This window comes from Bemisia tabaci, chromosome 5, assembly GCF_918797505.1.
Source record: "Bemisia tabaci chromosome 5, PGI_BMITA_v3".
NCBI classification, from domain to species: Eukaryota; Metazoa; Arthropoda; class Insecta; order Hemiptera; family Aleyrodidae; genus Bemisia; species Bemisia tabaci.
In genome coordinates, this window is record NC_092797.1 from 14,987,458 (window position 1) to 15,001,788 (window position 14,331).

At 36.2% G+C, this 14,331-nt stretch overlaps 1 protein-coding gene across 1 annotated transcript; it reads right to left on the reverse strand.

The window, feature by feature from the left end:
* Positions 1-614: 614 nt before the first annotated feature.
* On the reverse strand, positions 615-14,219 carry LOC109042227 (aurora kinase C). Its single transcript, XM_019058873.2, has 9 exons — positions 14,060-14,219; positions 12,479-12,932; positions 11,623-11,859; positions 10,954-11,145; positions 9,837-9,971; positions 8,184-8,342; positions 6,659-6,890; positions 4,914-5,085; positions 615-3,797 (listed from the first exon to the last, which is right to left on the reverse strand). The coding sequence occupies exons 2-8, from the start codon at positions 12,916-12,918 to the stop codon at positions 4,960-4,962; spliced, it is 1,521 nt and encodes a 506-aa protein (XP_018914418.1). The 5' UTR covers positions 12,919-12,932; positions 14,060-14,219; the 3' UTR covers positions 615-3,797; positions 4,914-4,959.
* Positions 14,220-14,331: the final 112 nt, after the last annotated feature.

Here is a 14,331-nt window from a genome sequence, read left to right on the forward strand (position 1 = left end):
TTACATTTGAAAAATAAATTTCATCTTGAACGTCCCAAATGACAAAGTTTGAGATAGATGCAGTAAGTGACAGACCTGGGTCACTGGATCAAACTTAACTCATCAATCTAACGAGGTCGCTGCCACTGATGACTGTTCATTCACCAAGCAGAGCATACTGTCATCAAACTGATGCAGGCCTCTTCAGTTTAATAAAGCATCGTGTTCTCATTGGTCAAGTAGAGTGTCTACTTCAAAATCCAGGTACCAGGCTACAATCAGAGGCAGTCAGTGCCCTTGTAATCTGGCCCTGTTAGATTGAAAGGCTCAGTTTAATCGAAAGATCCAAACCACTGAGATCAAAGGAGGTCCTGAGGGTCTTTATGAGACTATAAGTGGCCATACTCGCTATAGAGGTACATAATGCTTATGGGGGAAAAACTTTTAACAACAATTAAAGACTGAAATAAACAAGAATTGCAGTGTCCTTGCCAACATGCATAAGCACAGAAAAGTAAGCTTGTAAATGACGCAAGGTAGTGTCCAGCTCTATACATGTTATCATGAAGGCTTCATAAACAGTAAATATGACTAACGGACAACAGGTGGAATACGCAGGAAAAGAATTTGCACAATTATGATAAAATAAGGTATATTGTACAATTAATTATCACATCCAAAAGAAAAAAAAAATTTTCTCCAGTCAAATAGATCCACCGCAACAGCAATCATCAAGTGACCAAACACACAACGTCGATTCAACAAAAAATGTATCCAAAAAAAGGATACAGCAAGGAACCGAAGTCACCTATTAACTGAACTAGATTTCGCCCATAAAGGCATTAATCTCTGCTCTATAGAGTCGTACATGATTATTTTTATCACTTAATTTAAATTTTAAATGGATAAAGGGTGTTCCAAAAATGAGTGGACTGATTCCATCATTTCAAAACAGAGATATCTAAGAAGAAACTTGATCGTAGTTTAATTTTAATGACCAAATCTATATTCTTTAATAAAGTAAAATTTAACACTTGCTCAATCAAGCAGAAACTGACTAAGATATGGATTACATTTTGCAAAAAGAAACCAAGAGCATTTCAATGTTGATATGATTCTGCAACTTACATTCTTTGCAAATATTTACTGAAATCATAAAAAAAAATTAGATTTACAAAGGTAATTTTCGTCTTGCATTCATAGTTTATTCGATATAAAGATAAAACTTGCTTAGATGATTATATAGCGTATATTTACAAAATGAAAAAAGTTGCATAATCTTAACGACATTGGAATGCTCCTAGCTCCTTTTTGCAAAATGCAATCTATATGATGGTTTTTATACCATCTCCCGCCTTAAGATTTTGAATAATATGTAGTTATTGAAGTTGGTTACTTTCGTCCGTAAATTTTCCAATGCTCTTTTTTCCCGAGGCGTATACAACAAGGTCAACTCAACAATCAATCTAGCTGACTTTCAACTCAAGTTTTTATCAAGTTGAAAAAAATGGGTTGACTTTTCTGATGAGAGCAGCTGCAACTGCAAGCATCCATTTCCAAAACCGCACTTGTAATTTTCTCTTTTCCTTTTTGCCAAGAACCTAAGCATTGCAATATTAAATGGCAAAATATTGCTCCTGACCCATATGTTGTTAATCAAAGTATGAATGATAATACAGATTTACAACATTTTCTTTAAAAATATCATGTGGAAAGAGATTACCTTAGCTAAAAATTCAGGGATCAACAGCAGGCTGAGTATTTAAATTGATAGAGAAAGCAGTGGACAAAGAAGATGGCGGGAAAACAGAGTTTCTGAGGAATTTAAAAAAGTTGTTTGTACTTCAGTAAAAAAGTAATTTATCGTATGCTGTTCTAATTAATAGGTTCTTGGGTTTCTTTAAAAGAATCCATTAAATTAATATTGACATCATGGATTTTTTTTTATTCTGTACATTTGTTCTTGCATAAAAAATTAGGAAAGTTAAAAATGTTTGACAAAATATTGCCTGGGCACAAATAGCGCTTGCAATACCTTGGCTAGACGGTACCAAGATGAATCTGATGATAAACCTAGGCAGAATGCACTTAGCCACCAGCTTTTCCTTTTTTAATGTTCCATTGTCAGGCTGGTTCAAAGTAATTTAATAGTTTGAATTTAGACATAATTAGGTTCAATAATTGATTGGATTGATTAATAAAGCTCATTTCACAAATTATTCAGGTAAAAATTAAAAACATATATTCTAGCATTACAAATATTCTAGCTGGCTAAATTTAAACTTTTCAAAGTAGCCAGAATTAAAGGCACGGCTTTTCTAAGAGAGGTTCAAAATCACCTCCATTATAGTGATTAACGTTCAACAATGGGAAAAAATAAAACTTAATCACAAAAAAGGATTATCTTATAAATAGAGGTAAAAATCACGCGCTCTTTTATCAAGCAGAACTGACCATCATGCTCAACCGGCAGGATAGGACCTTGCAATGAACAGTAAAAACAACCTACTATTTATTGAAGAGGACGTAGTCAAATAATTTCATAAAAATAATTACCAAAAATTAAAAAAAGCAAGGTTTCACCGGCAACAATTGAATAAATTGGACAAGGCAATTTTCGTCGTACAAAGGGTGTGTCAAAAGTTCTGGAACTGATGCTGTAATTCCAGAACTGAGATAGCTATTAAGCTGATCTTGGCCTTATTTTTAAGCTTACATCATTCCTCATCGATTATCCCGAAATCATCTCATTTTCTCAAAAATTGACGAAGTTATGAAGTGTTGAACGGAGGAAGTAAAACTGCTGCCTACAGGGTTTTAATCGAACATTAATTTTAATCAAAAAGTGTAATTATTGATTCTTCAGTATCACCTCTGTTATTGATGCTAACCTGCTTTTCAAAGTACGTACCATCATGACTGATACATTTTTGCATCCTTTCCTGTCATTGTTTGGTAAGAGTTTTCAAAAATTCTTCCCTTAAAATTTTCCTGGAGAAATTTTGAACAGCTACCTAGGCTCCAGGCTTAGGTTGGATTTACGGCTTTTTCGAGTAGTGGAAAAAGAAATTGCATAGTGCCTCCATTATGAATGAGAAATTCGTTCGATATGCTTAAAAACTGCAGGAACAGCACAAAACACATGCGCGCAAAATTAAGCAGATGCGTACAGATGAAAACACTCCAGACCACACCTGTGTGATTCCCTCAGCCATGGTTACTATGATACTTCAACAATTCGACGACAACAAGACACATAGCTGACTCGCTTAGATTGTTGCTAAGTAATTTCTTCCCTGAAATTCCATTGGAATCAATTTTATGACTTTCAACACTTGATCAAATTGAAAAAAAAAAACTTATGGGTAAAAGTTATAATCCCTCCATTCAAAACCTTATATCTTTGTCAATTTATAAGCAAATAAAATGATTATGATCTCAATCTATCAGGAATAATGTAAGCTTTAAAATAAGACCAAGCTAAGCTTAATGGGTATCTTACTTCCTGTATTTAACATCAATCCCAAAAATTTTGGGATACCCTATATTAAACAAGAAGTAATGATTGAAAGTGCAGGTCAAAAATAAAACAATTTCATTTATCAATGAAACTGAAATGGGACCTCACAAACCCTTTCTGGAGTACGGATAACAATTTCAAGTGTGAAAAATATAATAGAAGGTACAAAAAGTTATTTTGAGAACACCCCAAGGTAAGCTGAGTGATATCAAGAAAAATCCCTCTTGTAAGCAGATATTGATGAGGTTCCATGACGGCATAGCAAATGGTTTATCACAAAATGATGAATTCTGAATATCTGAAAAAGAAAATAATATTTTAGAGTCCGGTCTATCACAAAATGATGAATTCTGAATATCTGAAAAAGAAAATAATATTTTAGAGTCCGGTCTATCACAAAATGATGAATTCTGAATATCTGAAAAAGAAAATAATATTTTAGAGTCCCAGCCTGAATACAAAAGTACGGAAGTTACTGCGACTCCTCTACATAAGAGCGTATCTTAATGGGCCAGTTGCGCTGGTCATAGAATCATGTTTTGATGCTTTATTCTTGCAGATCAACTAAAAATAATAAGATCTATCCAAACCGCAACTTTTTACGTTGAATATTAACCGAGATATGGCGCCTTGAAAAACTCAATTTATGACATCATTCACCGTGGTGGTACATAGCATGTTATGCACTACCGCAGTGGATGATGTCAGAAACCCGACTTTTCAAAGCACGATATCTCAGTTAATATTCAATGTGGAAAGTTACTGTTTTGACAGATCTTCTTGTTAATCTACAAGCATCAAAACACAATTCTGTTACCTGCGAAACTGACCCATTTCCACTTGAGCCCTATTTTCCCTTTAATTCTATGCTTTCCAAGGCTCCTTTGGAAATAGAGATGCGCCCTTACATCAGAGGAGCCATGTTATGACTCCTCCTTCCCATTGTTCTTGATGATGGGTTGATAAAAAGGGGGGTGGTAAAAAGAGAGGCTTTCTCAATAAGCAGTTAAAGTCTCTCTTCCTTAAAACATGATTATAATATATTTTTTTTTTTGGGCAGCATCAGAGGCACTGTTGACTACAATTCCGGAATGGTTTTTTGAGGTACCAGATGATTAGATTCGGTTGCCAATGGAAAGTTCATAGAATTGGCAAAGTGAAGAAATACAGAAAATGTACATTAAAAAAAAGTAATAAGGCATCAGCAAGTATATGGAATATGGTACAGTAAATGGTAAATGGGAAAGAAATAAAAAATTCGTAGTTTGACATTTAAAAGCTGGTACACTGCTAGACAAGTGTTTTTTTACTTGTAGACCTGGCATAGTTTTACAAAACAGATATAAGGGGCCGAAAGGCAAATGAGATTAAGAAGGTAAAAAATTTCAAATGCATGTTCTACTGGAAAACTTACCACAAATAGATGCTTATAATAAAATTAACTACACAAGTGATGGAGATCAAGCCAAAGAGACGGTAGAGGCGCCTGTGTTCTCTGATGATTTGGATGAGGTATGCTTAATGATCCACTCATGAGCTAGTATCTGCTGCAGAGGGAGTCGTTCCCTGGGATTCACCTTCAGTAACTGTAATGGAAAATAATAAATGCCACACATTAAGAAAGGTCAAAAAAAGGCTCGACTGCCGAGTATTTTAAAAGTAAACATTCCAAAGTGAAGAGGACGAAACAGGGTAAAAAATTAAAAGAACAGTGTCAAAAGTGAATTCTTGATATCAACTAATTAAAATTTGGAACTCAAGGACTCAATGAAATTCAAGATGCCTCCAGTTTTTTCACAGGAAAATACTAAAATTTGTTGTGTGAGTTTCGGTAACAGACAGAGTGACTTTAATTTGAACGCAACGGCCTGTTTGAGAAATCAATGGTTTGTAAAAGGGCTGAAATTTTCAAGGTTTGGAAAGAAAGTAAACGTGGAATTATCTGATCCTATTTTAATGATGAATAATGGACCACTATACAAGGTATGAATCTAAGGCTGACATATGTTTCCTCTTCAAAATTTCTCGTAAAACAAAATTGGTGCAACAAAAATTACTGAAATTAATTCCTGACCAAGATATAATTCAGCACTGCTTATGAAAAATCTGAATTTCCAACTCATACGAAGAAACAGAATTATCGTGAATTAAATTACACACTGCAACGGTTTTGGCAGGCTCCTTCATTGTGCTGTGTTTCTTCCCTGCCCTGAGATGCTTAGAGTGTGAACAACATGCAATAGCTGTACCAAGGAGTCGAGATTAAGGTTGCAATATTTTCAAAGACTTTTACAATATCAACGGTGTAAGTCGGCAATCACATAACTCGTTTGCGGTGTCTGAAAATCTCCGCCTCTATGTTAATTTTTTAAAGGAGAACAAATTGACATCATTCCTTCAAGTATATGCAGAATTTCCTTCTCACAGAGAAGAAAAATCAAGGTAGTTTTAAGGAGTTGCCGTTGAGTAGTTTTCAGTTTAAAAAATAAAGTGTTACAGGAAGTCTGCGACGTCGCAAACCGAGTGATGTGATTGCCGACTTACACCGTCGATAAGTTTAGTGCGCAATAAAACTTAAGCAGAATATGATTTTTTAACAAGCTGGAAGTTTGAATTTATGCATTGAAAAACGTTGATATCTTGGTTAAATGTTGCTTCCAATAACTTTTCTTGCACAAGTCATGTTCTACATGAAATTTTGATGAGGCAACATATATCATATTACTTAAATTCAAACTATCATGGTAGTTCATTGATGAATTATCCACTTACGGAGATTTTGTGACTTTATGAACATGGATCTTTTGACCATTCATGTGGCAACCTGATATCATGAAGCGATTGGGCCTCTAAAAAACCTTGATTGAAAACTGAAGTTATGATTTCTGAACTGTCTGGGTTTCTTTTGACAACAAAAATTTCAGGAAAAAAAATTAAGTGAGATTACTACTGAGACACCCTTCTAGACTCAAAGAAACAGGTTTTGATAATGACTAACGCAAAAATAAATTTGAGCATATGAAAAAACTACACTCTACGACACAAAATAATTTTCCGAGGGAGGCAAAACCAGAAATATTGGGTCAAATGTAAATACCAATGTGTACCATATTATGAAATATTTAGAGAGATTTCAACACCTTTTTAAAAGGGACTAACCTTTGATATGAGATCACGTGCCAGGGTTGAAACATGAGCAGGGTAAATAACAATTGCATTTTTTATTCGGTTATAAGTTTCATTGTAAGTGGGCGCTTCAAACGGAGGCTTTCCTACCAGACATTCATAGCACAAAACACCTAAACTCCATATGTCCACCTTCTCATCATGCTCCTTGCCGAGGATCATTTCTGGTGGAAGATAATCTAATGTTCCGCATAATGTTGTTCGCCTGTAAATAGTCAAATTAGTGATGACTTTTAAAAGAAGCCTGTTTAAAGAGAAATTTTGCCCTCGTCAAGATTTTGTCACCTTCCCGCTAAAGTGTCACAAGCGCAATTTATGCTTAGACGCTATGCTACAGAACATGTCAGTATTGTTTTAATATTTTCTTTAAAACTTTTGCATATATTTTCAAAAACATTTCAAGGATTTTCATGAAGCCTCTCAATTTCATGAGCTCTCACGTAGCAGTTGAGGAGTTCTCTGGAACAAGGGCTTGTAAGACTTGCGATGCTGCTGAGATCGTGCGACTTCGTATACGATTTGCAGCGAACCAAGTTACACATACATGCTAATTATTTTCACAGGAAAATAGTCAAAATCATAAGATTTTTTTCAGAAAAAAATCCTAGCAGGGCTTTCAAACTGTTCAACTGGAAACAATACACAAAGTTGCACAATCTTAGCAGCATTGCAAGTCTTATACACCCTTGTTCCAAAGAACTCCTCAATTATAAACAGGGGCTCATTGTCCTACCAAAGAGTCCAGTTAATTCTCATTTCAGATCGCATCTTGAAAAATTTGCTGTTGAAGCAAGTCAGACATCTTATAGTAATACTCACCCTCAATGGTTGTCTTTCGAGGTATGTACATGATGTAGATAAGTGACAAATGAAAATAGGTAAATGATGTTTTCATGAGATTTCTCACAACGTTAAGAAATGATTCTGAAAGAATTTTTAGCGCTGATTCCGACAGTAGCCTGTGTATCTCTTAATCAATTCCATTTTACCCTGAATAATATAATTGGAATTCTCTCTAAGAAATTGAGTTTTTTCAGGAAATATTCAATTTTCCTCAAAGATTTGTGCATGATAAAGAAAAACCGAGAGATTTTGGATTTAATGGCATAAAATAAATTCATAGGTGTTTCTCCTAACTCCTACAGCACATTTTGGCACTCTACGACACCCAAACACCACATGCACCTGTCTTCTCGAAAGTCATAGGACAACTGACATTTTAGAATCTTTTTGACGCCTAACCACTATACCTTCATGAAACATTCTGTTGTCCTCTTGCGAGGGGTGCCCCATCCAAACCTTGTTTGGGCAACCTCTCATCTGATATTCTTTGCCATACCACACTCCCTGCCTGAACGTGACATCATCCATTAAGTTACTTGTAGCCTTCATTACCTGGCGAATTCATTCATTACGAATATGATCCCCTCCTGGTCCATTAAAAGAAAGTTTAGACATTGACAGATAAATAATGAAGAATAAGGAATAATTTACTTACTTAGATTGTGGGGCATGGACGGACCAACCAAAATCTGCTATTTTCAATTCACCTTTGGCTCCAAGCAGTAAATTTTCTAGTTTCACATCTCGATGAATTACTTTTCGCTCATGACAGTATTGAAGAGCAGCCGAAAGTTGAGCTGCGTAATTAGCAGTTCTAAAAAAGAGACATTGAGATTTAATATTACTTATGAACAATAAGTATTTCACTAAGGTGCAGTATTATTTCAACAAACCGAAGTAATGATTTTTAAAATTGGCAAAGCTCCCTGCCAAATCATTCCCATTAATATAAAAATGAAACATTGTAGGATGATTTTACATTTGGTCACCTTCCGGCTAAAGTATCACAAGCATCATTTGTGCTGAGGCGCTCGACTGCTAAAATTTTTTTAAGGCAAAACTAATTAACAGAATCACTTGCAAACTTTACCTAATATTTCTTTTGTCATCAAAATTAATGCCTGACATTTTCATAAAAATAAGTGCAAAAGCAATATTGTGATGACCAGGGAAGTCAACTGGGGAGTGTCCGTAGCGTCTCGGGCCAGAGCGAGAGATAACATCGCATCTGTCCTTTTTTACAGCTAGAAACACTTGTTTTCCCGGCGGCAGGGACAGTACGCTGATTCAGCATCCCCCACTGCTGGCCCGCGGCGCTCCGGAGGCGACGAGGATCCCCGGTCGCGACTGCAGATCTAGGTGGACGAGAGCTTCCGTGGCGCACGGAGCTCGACCTCGGGATAGGTTTTCTTTGTAGGATTTGACGAGTGAGATTGGAAGGAGCGTCCGTGAGAGTCGGAGCTAGTTTTGTAGGATTTGGTCGGTTACGTTGGTTGTTTCGTCTGCGTAGGACTTAGTTGATTTTTTTTGGTTTCACTATCGCCTTCAACGGTTAGTTTTGCCCCTCCTTTATTGGCTGTTATTTTTCCTATCTTTTTTTATTCTCGACTTTACTAGTCTTCTCTTCCTTTTTTTGTTCTCCATTGTCAAGTTTTATGTAGCTCCTCTTGTATCTTTTGAATACAATATTTACTTAGTTTACTCACGTCAAGTCTCTTTCACTTTGTTCATTCTGACTCTTCCACAGTTCTTTTTTTTCTCTCCTTCCCTCTCTTTTGACTAAGAGCAAGAGGCACGGTCTGGCCGTTGTCTTGATTGGTCTGGCCAATCCGCTTTTAGTCCCTTACCTTTACTGCTCTCATCTATCCACCTTTTCCTGAGGGCAAGAGCCACGGTCTGGCCGTATCTTGACTGGTCTGGCCAGTCAGCCCCAAGGGTAGTTTCCATTCTTTTCCGAACAAACGCAAGAGGTACGGTCTGGCCGTATCTTGACTGGTCTGGCCAGTCAGCGTTTGTTCATCATCTTTCTCTTCACTATCCCCTTTTCTCCCCTAGATCTCCCTGTCCTCTAGAGGGGGCCATTACCTTTTTTTTTTTCTTTCTTTTCTTTTTTTTTTTGGTCGCCACAATATGTTGTTCGTCCAAACAAGGTTGAGAAGTACTTAGACTTCTCAGATTTTCTGACGGTTTTTGGGAGAAATTGCCTAATTTTTTCCAGGTAACCTCAGGTGTTAAAAATTTCAACAACATTTCCGCTATATAGCACCCTGATTTAATGAGCTAGGGTTAAAGTCAATTGTTAACTTACGCCTCTTCAGTGAATCTTCCATTCTCCTGAGCTTTTAGCAGTTTGAAGAGTTCACCTTTGGGAGCAAATTCCAAGATCATATAAACTCGCTTCTCATCATGGAAGTAACCGAACATCTTCAAGATATTTGGATGTCTGTAGAAAAAAATGATGTTAACGATAATGGGGTGGAAATAAGTGATAGATTTGTGTCTCTTTTCTTTAAGAATAAAAATAATTGTTTTCCATCTATTGAGTCATTTATTCCTAAATACACAGAATGCTGTCCAAGAGTTAGCAAAATTGAGCTGAGCACGGATATTACAGAACAATTAAACTGAAGTACACAGACTCCTACAGAAATTTGAGACTCTGGTTATGCAATATACCGTATTTACTGGCGTATCGTACGCACCCCAAATTTTGGGGTCCTTGGAAAAAACAAAAAAAAAAAAAAAACGGGGCATCTTTTATCTTGGGGCAAGACCCGCGTATCGTACATACCCTCGATTTGAGAGCCGAAATTTTAAAAAAAAGGTGCGTACGATACGTGGGTAAATACGGTATGGTGCTCAAAAATAAGAGGAAGTAGTTGCATTCCTGCCTTCAGCAAAGATTTGATCAACCAATCAAAAAATGGACCACCCAAGGAATTCATTCTAGGATTGCTGCACAGGAAACCATGGAGCTCAATACTTCATTTTCTGGTTGGTCAGGTAATTTGAAGCCTGTAAAAACGCATTCATAGGCAAAGCATTGGAGGGATTGCCCAAGCGAATTTTTCAAATTAATTCTGCTGAAACTTTGGATATCTTTAATTTAGAGCAACAAAATTCTATTGCAATCGATAACATCTAAAAAAACTGATCCAAATTTAAGGAACCGGGCTGATTATAACAGCATTGCCGTTTGAATCCTTCTGATTTTGAGGGATCAGCGAGGGGACAAGCGGATAGTCAAATTTTTTAATGTGCGTCTATCCACAATTATTTAAAGTTACATAAATAGATAGAGTAAGATATCATATGTTTTTTTTTGTTTTGTAAGATCAACATAGTCTAAATAAATTTAAGAACAGAAAAACAGAAAACTACATTGGCATAGGAATTTAAAAAGACCTTTTGAAATAAATGATTACCTCAAGTGTGTCTGGATTTCTATTTCTCTCCTCAGTTGATATTCAAAATTAGCTTCTAAAATTTGACTTTTGAATAAAACTTTGAGGGCAACGATGTACTTTGATTTCTTCTCACGAGCTAGATAAACATTTCCGAATTTACCTTTACCGAGTGCACGTCCTACATCAAAGTCTTGCAGAGTCCATTTTTTCCTGAAGTTTTTAAAAAAAATAAGAAGAGGACAGTGAGTGCACAAGTTACAAGGTCAAGTATAATGGTGGACTTTTCGAAGTATCATATACCCAGAAATTTATTTGTATACACCGCTGTCATCCGAAAAAAAAAAATATTAATTCTAAAAAAAATGAAGAAGTTGTCAATTCAATAAGACCATTGATTACAATAGTTTTCCAGTAATGGAGGGCACTAGTTGATTCTTAATTCATAAATAATTTTGGGTGATAATTTTTATTCTCACAAATAGGATATTCTGCCAAAAGTAAATAAGAAAAATTGGCTCTTTGAAAATGAAAGATGAGAGAGGCTGAGAACTTTTGGACCGTACCGAACAACAGAGTTTTCAATTCATACTTAGTGAGGTGAGGAAAATTTGCTTTCGATTGAGAAAAACAGGCTTTTCAGCACCAAGCTTTCTGTAAAATCCTAGAGGAGAGGAGACAAGAACTTACTCATTGCTGTTAGTGTTGCTTGAAAGACCCATTTGAGCATCAGATTTCAACCTTGCTTCCTTTTGGGCATCATATGTAGAGGTGGCTTTCTTGATTGTGTCGTCGCTCAAGGATGGTTTCGATTCAACAGCAACTTCCGTAGGCTGGTGAACCGTTTTTTCGGCTGATACCTTCTCAGATGAGTCTACCACTTTAGATGGTTTTTCACTCATTTGCGTTTTTCCTACGATTTTGGAGCTGCATAAAATCAAAATAAGAAGTTAAATATTAGTTAAACAGAATAGCAACTGTAGGACAGAGGTTGAAAATGTTGAAATGATAAAAAAGGATGGGATGTAGGTGACAATTACTAACTTTGAAGATAACAACTTGAGTTGAGAAACTGCGGCTAAAAGACGGTATCATTGCTGAGTTTCATGATTCAGAAATTTTGTTCTCTATACAGGAGAGCCCTTGTGGAGTTTTTTATCACAATTTGGTAGGGCCATGCTTGAAGCGGAGTTCAGTTACTCAGTAAACGCAGTTTCCTCATCTGGCGATGTCATTAGAGCCTGTCAAAACTATCGTTTCAAACAGGTCCCAATTTTGGCATTTTAAAAAGGTTTTCTTTGCAGATTGGGATTAAAAATACCGGCGCTTCACTTTGTTCATTGTAACAAATGAGAATTATGACTAAAAATTATAATTACAAATTCTTAAGATATGTAGACATTGATCGAAATCAAAAACTGAAAAATGATAATTTCAACCAACACCATGTATTGACGCTCTCCTGAAAAATTTGGCACCTCACCTTGGGTCACTTTTTCTTCAGGTGCATCAAAACTTATGAGAGTTGAAGAGAAATTTGACTTACTTATTATTGACTACAACTTGACTCGTCGACTTCTTCACTAATTTACTAGTCGCTGATGCTCCTCCAAAGTTTGCAGAGTATCGCACAGGAATACTTGGTCCGGGGTTTGATTTACTATTACTTGTTTTGCTTGCGTCCGAATGAGATCTTCTAACTGCATGAGAAGTTGCTACTTTGGACTGATTCCCTGAGGACAAATTACCATTTCTTGATTGAGGTAGATGATCTGAACTGGAAGTGATTCTGGTATTCTTTGAGTTCGGAATGAGGAAATTTGGTTTAGCACCTGGTTTCGGAGGAATATTTAAAGATTGACATCCTCCTACTCCGGTGAAATTTCGGCTGATTCGATTCTTCGTCAAGGTACTTTTGGCTCCATCATCACCTATTGGACAAGACCTGATGCTACTGAGACGACTTTTGTTTTCTTTATCAGACATTTCTTCTAATGTTACTGCAATCAAAAATATCAATTCCTACATTAATATATAGAAGAGAGAAAATTATTTATACTGAATAAAATGAGTAATTCCGAAAAGACAAGTTTTGTGCAGAACATGAAACTGCAGTACTAAAAAATCAACCATTTTTCAGAGCCTCACTTTTATTTCAGTTTCAGTTGAGCAGAATGTAGGAAGTTTTTAGCTGTCCCATACTAAAAACCCCATTCTCCACAAAATATTAATTAGTAGTGATTTTACTTGTTATGCTCATTAATCACAAGATGCCCATTACTTACGACTGAAACAAGTCGTTTGTGCAATTGGATGTTTCGACACCCTTGTAAAGTCAAAATCACCGTGTTCAACTTTTCATCCTACAAAGGCGGATGGAAAGTTGGATACAACAAAATTTGATTCGACACCAACCTCTGGCTATAAACAGCACCTACAACCTCTACCTAGGTATGTAAGTCTGTACATTAAGAGAAAATGCAAACATTAAGTTATAAATCATTGCGTTCCCGCAGGTTGATTCATGCATTCAAGTCTTATTTGATGCATTCTGGGTTCATTAATCTTCACGATCGCTCTTAAGAGACAGCACATGAATCCTAGTTTGCAGGGAAATAAGTTCAAGAATTGTTACTTGCACAAATGAGCATGTGGTTAGAAGTGTTGTACGGCTGTGCAGTGTGCCTGATAAAAATCAACTACTCCCCCAATCAGCTAATCCTGACCAAACTTCGCGTGCAAGAGATGAGTCTCAAGAGTTAGTAATTGCAGAGAGTAAGGAGGAGTTAAAGATGCGGTCTCATCAACTTCAATTCAGCCCTGAAATGAGACTGCGAGGTAAAAAGTACTTGAGGTAGGTGCGTACCCACATCAACAGTTGATCCCATAGGAGCTTTGGATTAAGATGGTTTTAGATGGCTTGCGGGTCGTGTGCTGGAATTAGGCGTGCCTGTAGAAAAGTGGTATAATATGCAGAAACCCACAAACTTATCAAAGTAGGAAAGAAGTTGATCAAAATGTGTTATCTGCATTCTGCATAGACCTCATGGTAACCAAGACAAATTATTGGACTCCACAGTAAGAACCATGAAAACAAAGTAGATAGAATATAGACACTAAAATTTACCTTCAAAACTGTAGCACCTCCCTTTGTAACTTTACTTCTAAATTTCCTAGATTGGATTGAAACGGACAACTGCAAAACTTCAATCCTGTAGAATTCCTGGAAAATTTGAAATTTGATTACACTGTTGAATGCTGAAAATTTGATAACGCTATGCGCACCGTGTTGTTAGATTTCAAGTAATAAGCTTTTTTTTAGATTTAATTGTAAAGAAAAATTGTTTATACTTTGTGTAAACGGCAACAGTGTCAACCCTTACTCCCCTCTACTTACCC

Coding starts and splice junctions, on each gene's coding strand:
- LOC109042227 (XM_019058873.2), bottom strand. CDS start 12,918: ATGTCTGATAAAGAAAACAAAAGTCGTCTCAGTAGCATCAGGTCTTGT. Junction 11,146..11,622: donor AGCAACACTAACAGCAATGA/GTAAGTTCTTGT, acceptor TAAAAACTTCAG/GAAAAAATGGACTCTGCAAG. Junction 8,343..9,836: donor GGAAGATTCACTGAAGAGGC/GTAAGTTAACAA, acceptor TCTCTTTTTTAG/AACTGCTAATTACGCAGCTC.